Source organism: Octopus sinensis, linkage group LG27 (assembly GCF_006345805.1).
Source record: "Octopus sinensis linkage group LG27, ASM634580v1, whole genome shotgun sequence".
Classification (NCBI taxonomy): domain Eukaryota; kingdom Metazoa; phylum Mollusca; class Cephalopoda; order Octopoda; family Octopodidae; genus Octopus; species Octopus sinensis.
This window is the reverse complement of record NC_043023.1, coordinates 18,991,321-19,005,806: the sequence shown is the minus strand read 5'-3', so window position 1 is coordinate 19,005,806 and position 14,486 is coordinate 18,991,321. Positions and strand designations below refer to the sequence as shown.

The 14,486-nt window shown below is 33.7% G+C and overlaps 2 protein-coding genes across 2 annotated transcripts in view; both read right to left on the bottom strand.

Moving 5' to 3' along the window:
• LOC115225372 overlaps positions 1-14,486 on the bottom strand; it is a 52,055-nt gene that overhangs the window by 32,609 nt on the left and 4,960 nt on the right. The gene's annotated exons all lie outside the window — the stretch shown is intronic.
• Positions 4,710-14,486, bottom strand: part of LOC115225073 — a 14,733-nt gene continuing 4,956 nt past the window's right edge. Inside the window, exons 3-6 of the mRNA XM_029795993.2 lie at positions 11,503-11,541; positions 9,504-9,542; positions 7,672-7,836; positions 4,710-4,848 (exon numbers count right to left, since the gene is read on the bottom strand). Of these exons, the coding sequence (XP_029651853.1) occupies positions 4,796-4,848; positions 7,672-7,836; positions 9,504-9,542; positions 11,503-11,541 (296 nt within the window). The 3' untranslated portion in view covers positions 4,710-4,795. The remainder of the gene's footprint in view (positions 4,849-7,671; positions 7,837-9,503; positions 9,543-11,502; positions 11,542-14,486) is intronic.

Genomic DNA, 14,486 nt, shown 5'->3' with positions numbered 1-14,486 from the left:
TATTGCACAAATCAAAAATATATTTACATGCTTTAAATGCAAATGATATGTATTTAATAGTTATCGCCATACTAATATGGCATTCTTATAAAAATAAGAATAGCTGTCCCGCTTATTAGCTCCATGAGGCCATCGCCTTAAGTTAGCTATTTGATACACAAACTGTATCCATATAACCTTCGAACAAGGGAGGTCAGTCGCTCCACACTACTTGACCGGCGATGGCCTCATGGAGCTAATAAGCGGACAGCTTTATTCTTATTTTTATAAGAATGCCATATTAGTATGGCGATAACTATTATTTTCCGGGAACGCTGCCGCTGTTCTCTTTTAGAGAGACTTAGTTATTTTAATATTTCTATTATAGATATGTATTTATATATAAACATAAATATACACACACACACAGAGAATTTGCCTAAACATTAGGAAATTATTTGCACCATTATTATTATTATTATTATTATTATTATTATTATTATTATTATTATTATTATTATTATTGAGTGAGAGAGCAGTGCATGCCATCAAAGTGACACTGGGGTAAAATATACGAAGCCCAGTATACCCATCATGACTACCCGTCTGATAAGGGTACACCAGGCACATGCATCACAACCATATGTACCATTATTATTATTATTATTATTATTATTATTGAGTAAGAGAGCAGTTCATGCCATCAAAGTGGCACTGGGGTAAAATATACGAAGCCCAGTATACCCATCATGACTACCCGTCTGATAAGGGTACACCAGGCACATGCATCACAACCATATGTACCATTATTATTATTATTATTATATTATTATTGAGTAAGAGAGCAGTTCATGCCATCAAAGTGACACTGGGGTAAAATATACGAAGCCCAGTATACCCATCATGACTACCCGTCTGATAAGGGTACACCAGGCACACATGCATCACAACCATATGTACCATTATTATTATTATTATTATTATTATTGAGTGAGAGAGTAGTGAATGCCATCAAAGTGGCACTGGGGTAAAATATACGAAGCCCGTATACCCATCATGACTACCGTCTGATAAGGTACACCAGGCACATGCATCACAACCATATGTACCATTATATTATTATTATTATTATTATTGAGTGAGAGGTAGTGAATGCCATCAAAGTGCACTGGGGTAAAATATACGAAGCCCAGTATACCCATCATGACTACCCGTCTGATAAGGGTACACCAGGCACATGCATCACAACCATATGTACATTATTATTATTATTATTATTATATTATTATTATTGAGTAAGAGAGCAGTTCATGCCATCAAAGTGACACTGGGGTAAAATATACGAAGCCCAGTATACCCATCTGACTACCCGTCTGATAAGGGTACACCAGGCACATGCATCACAACCATATGTACCATTATTATTATTATTATTATTATTATTGAGTGAGAGAGCAGTTCATGCCATCAAAGTGGCAGTGGGGTAAAATATACGAAGCCCAGTATACCATCATGACTACCCGTCTGATAAGGGTACACCAGGCACATGCATCACAACCATATGTACCATTATTATTATTATTATTATTATTATTATTATTGAGTGAGAGAGCAGTGCATGCCATCAAAGTGGCACTGGGGTAAAATATACGAAGCCCAGTATACCCATCATGACTACCCGTCTGATAAGGTACACCAGGCACATGCATCACAACCATATGTACCATTATTATTATTATTATTATATTATTATTGAGTGAGAGAGTAGTGAATGCCATCAAAGTGGCACTGGGGTAAAATATACGAAGCCCAGTATACCCATCATGACTACCCGTCTGATAAGGGTACACCAGGCACATGCATCACAACCATATGTACCATTATTATTATTATTATTATTATTATTGAGTGAGAGAGTAGTGAATGCCATCAAAGTGGCACTGGGGTAAAATATACGAAGCCCAGTATACCCATCATGACTACCCGTCTGATAAGGGTACACCAGGCACATGCATCACAACCATATGTACCATTATTATTATTATTATTATTATTATTGAGTGAGAGAGTAGTGAATGCCATCAAAGTGGCACTGGGGTAAAATATACGAAGCCCAGTATACCCATCATGACTACCCGTCTGATAAGGGTACACCAGGCACATGCATCACAACCATATGTACCATTATTATTATTATTATTATTATTATTGAGTGAGAGAGCAGTGCATGCCATCAAAGTGGCACTGGGGTAAAATATACGAAGCCCAGTATACCCATCATGACTACCCGTCTGATAAGGGTACACCAGGCACATGCATCACAACCATATGTACCATTATTATTATTATTAATATTATTATTGAGTGAGAGAGTAGTGAATGCATCAAGTGGCACTGGGGTAAAATATACGAAGCCCAGTATACCATCATGACTACCCGTCTGATAAGGGTACACCAGGCACATGCATCACAACCATATTACCATTATTATTATTATTATTATTATTATTGAGTGAGAGAGCAGTGCTGCCATCAAAGTGGCACTGGGGTAAAATATACGAAGCCCAGTATACCCATCATGACTACCCGTCTGATAAGGGTACACCAGGCACATGCATCACAACCATATGTACCATTATTATTATTATTATTATTATTATTATTGAGTGAGAGAGCAGTGCATGCCATCAAAGTGGCACTGGGGTAAAATATACGAAGCCCAGTATACCCATCATGACTACCCGTCTGATAAGGGTACACCAGGCACATGCATCACAACCATATGTACCATTATTATTATTATTATTATTATTATTATTATTGAGTGAGAGAGCAGTGCATGCCATCAAAGTGGCACTGGGGTAAAATATACGAAGCCCAGTATACCCATCATGACTACCCGTCTGATAAGGGTACACCAGGCACATGCATCACAACCATATGTACCATTATTATTATTATTATTACTATTGTTATTATTATTATTATTATCATCATGATAATCATCGTCATCATCATCATCATCATCATTATTATTATTATTATTATCATTATCATTATCATTATTATTATCATTATCATTATCATTATCATTATTATCATTATTATTATTATTATTATTATTATTATTATTATTATTATTATTATATCCTTATCATTATCATTATTATTATTATTAATATTATTATTATTATTATTATTATTATTATATCCTTATCATTATCATTATTATTATTATTATTATTGAGTGAGAGAGCAGTGCATGCCATCAAAGTGACACTGGGGTAAAATATACGAAGCCCAGTATACCCATCATGACTACCCGTCTGATAAAGGCACACCAGGCACATGCATCACAACCATATGTGCGCGACATGGTGATCTCATATCAAGATAAACAGCACATGACCTTGCAGGTGGGGCCCAGTTAGAATTTTCTTCAGGTTGAGTAACCCATCCCGCTCAAAAAGTCCCTGAATAAGGGTTGTTTAAGGATGTTGAAAGAACCACCCATGTTTCCAGAGGTGAACTATTCAAACCCCAAACAATCCCTCTCAACACATGGCTATGATGCTCCCCCACTACTTCTGCTCGTGATCAGAGATGCACATATCGTCAGCCACTAAGGGACATGGTCAACTGGTTATGGTCAAACAACTGACAAGCAAATCTGTGGTATTGAACAGAATATTTGCTGTAGCCCATCTTTTATACCAAGACAAAACAATGTACATGATAACACTTTATTATTATTATTATTATTATTATTATTATTATTATTATTATTATTATTATTCAGTAGTTTTATTTTCATAGCGTGCTTTCACTTCACTACCGAGCGCAGCTCTGTGTGCCTTGGGTATGTGCTGTGATTTGTTGTGATGCTCTGATGGTTATTGTATGGAAAGTGTTCTGCGTAGGATGTGTGCAGTGCCTTGTAGTGCAATTTTCTGTATGTTATATGTGTTTGTAAGTCCTGGTGTTTTTGTTATGTATTTGTCTGAATATTTTTTTATCATGCCTAATGCGCCTACTATGATAGAAATGTTTCTGTTTTCAGATTCCACATTCTAGTTACCTCTATTCCAGGTCTTTGTATTTTGAGAGTTTCTCCATTTCTTTTAGAGACACGTTGTCATCTGCGGTATTGATACATCAATTAGAAAGCATTTTTTTTCTCATGATCTCTGACAACTACATCTGGTCTGTTGGCCTTAATTTCTCTATCTGTGTGTATCGGCATATCCCAGAGTATGGTTGCTTTCTCGTTTTCTGTGACCTTTTCTGGTGTGTGCCTATACCATCTTTTTTCTGTTGTTATTCCATAATGTTGGCATAGCTTCCAATGTATGTAGGTTCCAAATTATTATCATTATTATTATTATTTTATATTATTATTATTAATTATTATTATTATTATTTTTATTATCATTATTTCATTATTATTATTATAATTATTATCATTATTATTATTATAATTATTATTATTATTATTATTATATTATTATTATATATTATTATTATTATATAATATTATTATATATTTTTATTATTATTATTATTATTATTATTATTATTATTATTATTATTATTATTATTAATATATTATTATTATTATATTATATTATTATTATTATGATTGTAAGTGAGAAGGTGGAGGGGTGGCAGAATGGTTAGCACGCTGTGCAAAATGCTTAGCAGTATTTCGTCTGCTACAACATTCTGAGTTCAAATTCCGCCGAGGTCTATTTTGCCTTTCATCCTTTCGGGATCGATTAAATAAGTACCAGTTACACACTGGGTCGATATAATCGACTTAATCCGTTTGTCCTTCAATTTCTTCTGTTGTTGTGCCTTGATATGAAAAGGCTGAAAAATAAAACAGAGATACCTTTTGTTTGTAATAAAAAAAATAGTAATATTCAGCAAGACTGAACCATTTTGATCCCAACCTGTCACCCATAATAATGACCCTAGTATCGATCTATTTCATTTCAATCTGTTTTAGGGTTAGGGTTAGGGTTAGAGGTGGGGGGAAGGGTATCTTTTTTTCTTCACAAATGTAAATAAACCCAATCTGTTTCTTAAACGAGGGACATATTCATACGGCACAAGATGTTTTCACCTCAACAGACGTCACTGATTGGTTGAAATTGCAGAAATTCAAGAAAAAAAAAACAACAAATATCTTACAAACTATAGAATTTTCTTAATAAAGCCAAGAGAAAAAGATGTTTTATAAACACATTCTACCAGTATACGAAGTTTAAAAGTGTTTAGTTACATGGAAATTATTTTAAAAAACTGCCGTTCAAACCGAAAAGACCCAAATATCTTACAAACTATAGAATTTTCTTAATAAAGCCAAGAGAAAAAGATGTTTTATATACACATTCTACCAGTATACGAAGTTTAAAAGTGTTTAGTTACATGGAAATTATTTTTAAAAACTGCCGTTCAAACCGAAGAGACCCAAATATCATACAAACTATAGAATTTTCTCAATAAAGCCAAGAGAAAAAGATGTTTTATAAACACATTCTACCAGTATACGAAGTTTAAAAGTGTTTAGTTATGTGGAAATTATTTTTAAAAACTGCCGTTCAAACCGAAAAGACCCAAATATCATACAAACTATAGAATTTTCTCAATAAAGCCAAGAGAAAAAGATGTTTTATAAACACATTCTACCAGTATACGAAGTTTAAAAGTGTTTAGTTACGTGGAAATTATTTTAAAAAACTACCGTTCAAACCGAAAATACCCAAGTATCTTACAAACTATAGAATTTTCTCAATAAAGCCAAGAGAAAAAGATGTTTTATAAACACATTCTACTAGTATACGAAGTTTAAAAGTGTTTAGTTACGTGGAAATTATTTCAAAAAGCTGCCGGTCAAACCGGAAAGATCCTATTTCTTAACGAGGGACATATTCATACGGCACAGAATGTTTTTTAACTCAATAGATTTGTTTGATTGATTGAAATTGCAGAAATTGAAGAAAAAAAACAACAAATATCATACAAACCATAGAATTTTCTCAATAAAGCCAAGAGAAAAAGATGTTTTATAAACACATTCTACCAGTATATGAAAGGAAATTAAGTTAATAACTGCCGTTCAAACTGAAAAGATCCCAACCTGTTGAAAACTGCCTTTGTTTTTATTGTACGAATTCCCTGTTTTAAAGAGATCTAAAGTAAAACTTTCCATCAAGGCTTCAAATAAACTTGTGTTCCAAACACTAGCTTAGTAAGGACAAGGTTATAATCTTCAAAGCCACAGTCGAACCAATTCTACTATATGGCTTAGAAACCTGGACGTTATCGAAGAAGCATGAAAGGCAGTTGAATGGAACTTACACTCGCCTCCTCATGAGAGCTCAAAATCTCTCGTGGAAGCGTCATCCAACCAAAGTACAAATATATGGGAAACTACCACCTGTATCATCTCAGAGCCATAGGTTGCAGGGTTGTTGAGATTTCAAACTTAATATCTTCAAAGCCACAGTCGAACCAATTCTACTATATGGCTTAGAAACCTGGACGTTATCAAAGAAGCTTGAGAGGCGGTTGGGTGGAACCTACACTCGCCTCCTTATGAGAGCTCAAAATCTCTCGTGGAAGCGCCATCCAACCAAAATGCAAATATATGGGAAACTACCACCTGTGTCATCTCTTGTGAAAGGTAGGAGAGTCCAGTTTGCTGGACATTGTTGTAGAGCTGAAAACGAGGTAATTTCTACTCTTCTCCTCTGGAAGCCATCTACTCGTGATGCCAGAGGGCGCACACTCTCCTACTCTGATCTAATCTCCAGGGATACAGGCATCCAACAACAGGACCTCCGTAATGCTATGATGGACTGTGAAGTCTGGCGTAGCATAGTAAATTCCATTGTTTTGACCACGGTCAAACAACGATGATGATATTTAAAGGATTAGTTGTTTCCCTTCAGATCGGTCCATCGTTTTGAAAAGTTACATAGCATTAGCAAAGGGGATTGACTTCTTGCTAGTACAAAAATGGAAGGTCATAAGGTAGTAAGCTGGCAGAAATGCTTAGCCGTGTTTCGTCTGTCGTTACGTTCTGAGTTCAAATTCCGCCAAGGTCGACTTTGCCTTTCATCCTTCCGGGGTCGATAAATAATGTACCAGTTACGCACTGAGGTAGTTGTAATCGACTTAATTCATTTGTCTGTCCTTGTTTGTCTCCTCTGCGTTTAGCCCCTTGTGGGTAGTAAAGAAATAGGTATTTCGTCTGCCGCTACGTTCTGAGTTTAAATTCCGCCTAGGTCGACTTTGCCTTTTATCCTTTCGGTGTCGATAAATTATGTACCAGTTACGCACTGAAGTCGTTGTAATCGACTTAATTCATTTGTCTGTCCTTGTTTGTCCCCTCTGTGTTCAGCCCCTTTTGGGTAGTGGAGAAATTGGTATTTCGTCTGATGCTATGTTCTCTGTTCAAATTCCGCCGAGGTCGGCTTTGCCTTTCATCCTTTCGGGGTCGATAAATTAAGTACCATTTACGCACCGGGGTCGATGTAATCGACTTAATTCATTTGTCTGTCCTTGTTTGTCTCCTCTGTGTGTAGCCCCTTGTGGGTAATAAAGAAACAAATTTTTAAAAATACAACCTTTTCTTCTTTAGAAGAAACGAAGAAAAAAAGAAATCAGAAAATATAGTATTCTTACACCTTGAATAGTTCTTTTTACTTGTTCTGAACTTGTAAATGCAGACACCAATACCAATGGAAACAATAATACCAACTACAACAAAGACGATAGTCAAAGTGCTGGTTGTGCCTCCTGTTTCATTCGATTCAATGAATGAATTATTTTTTGTTGTTGTGTCCTGATCTGCAAAAGATGAACAATAAAACATATACTCTTTTACTCTTTTACTTGTTTCAGTCATTTGACCGTGGCCATGCTGGAGCACCGCCTTTAATCGAGCAATTCGACCCCGGGACTTATTCTTTTTGTAAGCCCAGTACTTATTCTATCGGTCTCTTTTGCCGAACCGCTAAGTGACAGGGACATAAACACATTAGCATCGATTTTCAAGCGATGTTGGAGGGACAAACAAAGACACACATACACACACACACACCACACACACACACACATATATATATATATACATATATACGACGGGCTTCTTTCAGTTTCCGTCTACCAAATCCACTCACAAGGCTCTGGTCGGCCCGAGGCTATAGTAGAAGACACCTGCCTAGGATGCCATGCAGTGGGACTGAACCCGGAACCATGTGGTTGGTAAACAAGCTACTTACAACACAGTCACTCCTGCACCTACATTTAGATTTAAATAAAAAAAAATAGTAACATCTGCCAGGCTTGGCCCTTTAGATACCAACCTGCTGAAAACTCAAAGGCAGGGAGCTGGCAGAAACGTTAGGACACCGGGAAAAATGCTCAGCGGTATTTTGTCCGCCGCTATGTTCTGAGTTCAAATTCCGCCGAAGTCAGCTTTGCCTTTCATCCTTTCGGGGTCGATAAATTAAGTACTAGTTACGCACCACAGTCGAATATAAGCGACTTAATCCCTTTGTCTGTCCTTGTTTGTCCCCTCTATGTTTAGCCCCTTGTGGGTAGTAAGGAAATAGGTTTTTCGTCTGCCGCTACGATCTGAGTTCAAATTCCGCCGAAGTCAGCTTTGCCTCTCATCCTTTCGGGGTCGATAAATTAAGTACTAGTTACGCACTGTGGTCAATATAATCGACTGAATTCGTTTGTCTGTCCTTGTTTGTCCTCTCTGTGTTTGGCCCCTTGCTGGACATTGTTGTAGAGCTGAAAACAAGGTAATTTCTACTCATCTCCTCTGGAGGCCATCTGCTCGCGATACCAGAGGGTGCCCATCTCCTATCCTGATGTAATCTCCAGGGATACAGGCATCTAGCAACAGGACATCCGTAATGCTATGATGGACTGTGAAGTCTGGCGTAGCATAGTAAATTCCATTGTCTCGACCACGGTCGAACAATGATGATGATGATGATGTGTGAATGTGTGTGTATTTTTTAATGTGTATGTGCACGTATATGTGTTTGTGTATGTGCGTGTATGTGCGTGTGTGAATCAAAGGTTATCAAAGAAGCTTGAGAGGCAGTTGAACAGAACCTACACTCGCCTCCTTATGAGAGCTCAAAATCTCTCGTGGAAGCGTCATCCAACCAAAATGTAAATATATGGGAAACTACCACCTGTATCATCTCTTGTGAAAGGTAGGAGAGTCCAGTTTGCTGGACATTGTTGTAGAGCTGAAAAAGAGGTAATTTCTACTCATCTCCTCTGGAAGCCATCTACTCGCGATACCAGAGGGCGCACATCTCCTACCCTGATCTAATCTCCAGGGATACAGGCATCCAGCAACAGGACCTCCGTAATGCTATGACGGACTGTGAAGTCTGGCGTAGCATAGTAAATTCCATTGTCTCGACCACGGTCGAACAATGATGATGATGATGATGAGGGGTAAAAGGCGAAAAGTGTGTTAATCCACTTACCATATTGGCTAATATTATAGCCTTCACTGCTTGTTGAGTCTGTAAAAGATGAAAACAAAAATGGTTGATTTTCAGATTTTACATTTTATCAACAGAATTGTTTGTTGTTTATGGTACAACAATTAAATAATAATAATTAACACTTCTATATAGAATTTAACATGCTTGGTATCTCGTTGAGAGAGCACATCAGAAACGAGATCATCAGAAAGAAGTCTGGCGTGAGGGATTATTATTATTATATTATTATTATTATTATTATTATTATTATTATTATTATTATTATTTGAGGGGGCGAGCTGGCAGAATCGTTAGCACGCCGGGTGAAATGCGTAGCTGTATTTCGTCTGCCGTTACGTTCTGAGTTCAAATTCCGCCGAGGTCAGCCCTGCCTTTCATCCTTTCGGGGTCGATAAAGTAAGTACAAGTTACGCACTGGAGTCGATATAATCGGCTGAATTCGTTTGTCTGTCCTTGTTTGTCCTCTCTGTGTTTAGCCCATTATGGGTAGTAAGGAAATAGGTATTTCGTCTGCCGCTATGTTCTGAGTTCAAATTCCGCCGAGGTCGACTTTGCCTTTCATCCTTTCGGGGTCGATAAATTAAGTACCAGTTACACACTGGGGTCGATATAATCGACTGAATCCGTTTGTCTGTCCTTGTTTGTACTCTCTGTGTTTAGCCCCTTGTGGGTAGTAAGGAAATAGGTTTTTCGTCTGCCGCTACGTTCTGAGTTCAAATTCCGTCGAGATCGACTTTACCTTTCATCTCTTCGGGGTCGATAAATTAAGTACCAGTTACACACTGGGGTCGATATAATCGACTGAATCCGTTTGTCTGTCCTTGTTTTTCCTCTCTGTGTTTGGCCCCTTGCTAGACATTGTTGTAGAGCTGAAAACAAGGCAATTTCTACTCTTCTCCTCTGGAAGCCATCTACTCGCAATACTAGAGGGCGCACACATTCATACCCTGATCTAATCTCCAGGGATACAGGCATCCAGCAACAGGACCTCCGTAATGCTATGATGGACCGTGAAGTCTGGCGTAGCATGGTAAATTCCATTGTCTCGACCACGGTCAAACAATGATGATGGGTCCATCATTTTGAAAAGTTACGTAGCATTAGCAAAGGGCATTGACTTCTTGCTAGTACAAAAATGGAAGGTCATAAGGTGGCAAGCTGGCAGAACTGCGTAGCCGTATTTCGTCTGCCGTTACATTCTGAGTTCAAATTCCGCCTAGGTCGACTTTGCCTTTTATCCTTTCGGGGTCGATAAATAATGTACCAGTTACGCACTGGGGTCGATGTAATCGACTTAGTTCATTTGTCTGACCTTGTCTGTCCCCTATATGTTTGTCCCCTTGTGGGCAATAAAGAAATTATTATTATTATTATTATTATTATTATTATTATTATTATTATTATTATTTGAGGTGGCGAGCTGGCAGAAACTTTAGCGCACCGGGCGAGATGCTTAGCGGTATTTCGTCTGCCGCTACGTTCTGAGCTCAAATTCCGCCTAGGTCGACTTTGCCTTTCATTCTTTCGGGGTCGATAAATTAAGTACCATTTAAGCACTGCGGTCGGTATAATCGACTTAATTCGTTTGTCTGTCCTTGTTTGTCCTCTCTGTGTTTAGCCCCTCGTGGGTAATAAGGAAATAGGCTTTTTGTCTGCCGCTCCGTTCTGAGTTCAAATTCCGCCGAGGTCTACTTTGTGTTTCATCCTTTCGAGGTCGATAGATTAAGTACCAGTTACGCACTGGGGTCTATATAATTGGCTGAATTCGTTTGTCTGTCCTTGTTTGTCCGCTCTGTGTTTGTCCCCTTGCTGGACATTGTTGTAGAGCTGAAAACGAGGTAATTTCTACTCATCTCCTCTGGAAGCCATCTGCTCGCGATACCAGAGGGTGCATACTCTCCTACCCTGATGTAATCTCCAGGGATACAGGCATCATGATGATGATTAAAAGGCGAAAAGTGTTTGTTAATCCACTTACCATATTGGCTAATATTATAGCCTTCACTGCTTGTTGAGTCTGTAAAAGATGAAAACAAAAATGGTTGATTTTCAGATTTTATATTTTATCAACAGAATTGTTTGTTGTTTATGGTACAACAATTAAATAATAATTTTTTTTTTACTTGTTGACGATGATGATGATGATGATGACGACGACGATGATGATGACGATGATGATGACGACGATGACGATGATGATGATGATGACGATAATGATGATGACGATGACGACGATGATGATGATGATGATGATTATGATGATGACGACGATAATGATGATGACGATGACGAAGATGATGATGATGATGATGATGACGATGATGATGATGCTGATGATGACGATAATGATGATGACGATGACGACGATGATGATGATGATGATGACGATGATTATGATGATGATGACGATAATGATGATGACGATGACGAAGATGATGATGATGATGATGATGACGATGATGATGATGATTATGATGATGACGACGATGACGATGACGACGACGACGACGATGATGATGATGATGACGATGATGATGATGATGATGATGATGATGATGACAATGATGACGATGATGATGATGATGATGACGACGATGACGATGATGACGATGATGACGACGACGATGATGATGATGATACAAGCATTGATGTAATATGTTCATAACCATATTGGCTAAAAGAAATAGATATCATATTTATAAAAACAAAAATTTTTTAAAAAACTAGTGAAAAATATTATTCACTAAGTTTATGTAAGTATGTGACACAAATATTTTTAGAAAAATAATAAATTTCGACAAAAAAGAAATTCAAATATTTTTAGAAAAATAATAAATATTAACAAAAAAGAAATTCAAATATTTTTAGAAAAATAATAAATGTCGACAAAAAAGAAATTCAAATATTTTTAGAAAAATAATAAATATTGACAAAAAAGATATTCAAATATTTTTAGAAAAATAATAAATTTCGAAAAAAAAGAAATTCAAATATTTTTAGAAAAATAATAAATATTGACAAAAAAGATATTCAATATTTTTAGAAAAATAATAAATGTCGACAAAAAAGAAATTCAAATATTTTTAGAAAAATAATAAATATTGACAAAAAAGATATTCAAATATTTTTAGAAAAATAATAAATTTCGAAAAAAAAGAAATTCAAATATTTTTAGAAAAATAATAAATATTGACAAAAAAGATATTCAAATATTTTTAGAAAAATAATAAATTTCGACAAAAAAGAAATTCAAATATTTTTAGAAAAATAATAAATATTGACAAAAAAGATATTCAAATATTTTTAGAAAAATAATAAATTTCGACAAAAAAGAAATTCAAATATTTTTAGAAAAATAATAAATATAACAAAAAAGAATTCAAATATTTTTAGAAAAATAATAAATGTCGACAAAAAAGAAATTCAAATATTTTTAGAAAAATAATAAATTTCGACAACAAAGAAATTCAAATATTTTTAGAAAAATAATAATATTAACAAAAAAGAAATTCAAATATTTTTAGAAAAATAATAAATGTCGACAAAAAAGAAATTCAAATATTTTTAGAAAAATAATAAATATTGACAAAAAAGATATTCAAATATTTTTAGAAAAATAATAAATTTCGACAAAAAAGAAATTCAAATATTTTTAGAAAAATAATAAATATTAACAAAAAAGAAATTCAAATATTTTTAGAAAAATAATAAATATTGACAAAAAAGATATTCAAATATTTTTAGAAAAATAATAAATATTAACAAAAAAGAAATTCAAATATTTTTAGAAAAATAATAAATGTCGACAAAAAAGAAATTCAAATATTTTTAGAAAAATAATAAATATTGACAAAAAAGATATTCAAATATTTTTAGAAAAATAATAAATTTCGACAAAAAAGAAATTCAAATATTTTTAGAAAAATAATAAATATTAACAACAAAGAAATTCAAATATTTTTAGAAAAATAATAAATATTAACAAAAAAGAAATTCAAATATTTTTAGAAAAATAATAAATGTCGACAAAAAAGAAATTCAAATATTTTTAGAAAAATAATAAATATTGACAAAAAAGATATTCAAATATTTTTAGAAAAATAATAAATTTCGACAAAAAAGAAATTCAAATATTTTTAGAAAAATAATAAATATTGACAAAAAAGAAATTCAAATATTTTTAGAAAAATAATAAATTTCGACAAAAAAGATATTCAAATATTTTTAGAAAAATAATAAATTTCGACAAAAAAGAAATTCAAATATTTTTAGAAAAATAATAAATATTGACAAAAAAGATATTCAAATATTTTTAGAAAAATAATAAATTTCGACAAAAAAGAAATTCAAATATTTTTAGAAAAATAATAAATTTCGACAAAAAAGAAATTCAAATATTTTTAGAAAAATAATAAATTTCGACAAAAAAGAAATTCAAATATTTTTAGAAAAATAATAAATATTGACAAAAAAGATATTCAAATATTTTTAGAAAAATAATAAATTTCGACAAAAAAGAAATTCAAATATTTTTAGAAAAATAATAAATTTCGACAAAAAAGATATTCAATATTTTTAGAAAAATAATAAATTTCGACAAAAAAGAAATTCAAATATTTTTAGAAAAATAATAAATATTGACAAAAAAGATATTCAAATATTTTTAGAAAAATAATAAATTTCGACACAAAAAGAAATTCAAATATTTTTAGAAAAATAATAAATATTGACAAAAAAGATATTCAAATATTTTTAGAAAAAATAAATTTCGACAAAAAAGATATTCAATATTTTTAGAAAAATAATAAATATTGACAAATAAGATATTCAAATATTTTTAGAAAAATAATAAATTTCGACAAAAAAGATATTCAAATATTTTTAGAAAAGTAATAAATTTCGACAGAAAAGATATTCAAATATTTTTAGAAAAATAATAAATATTGACAAAAAAGATATTCA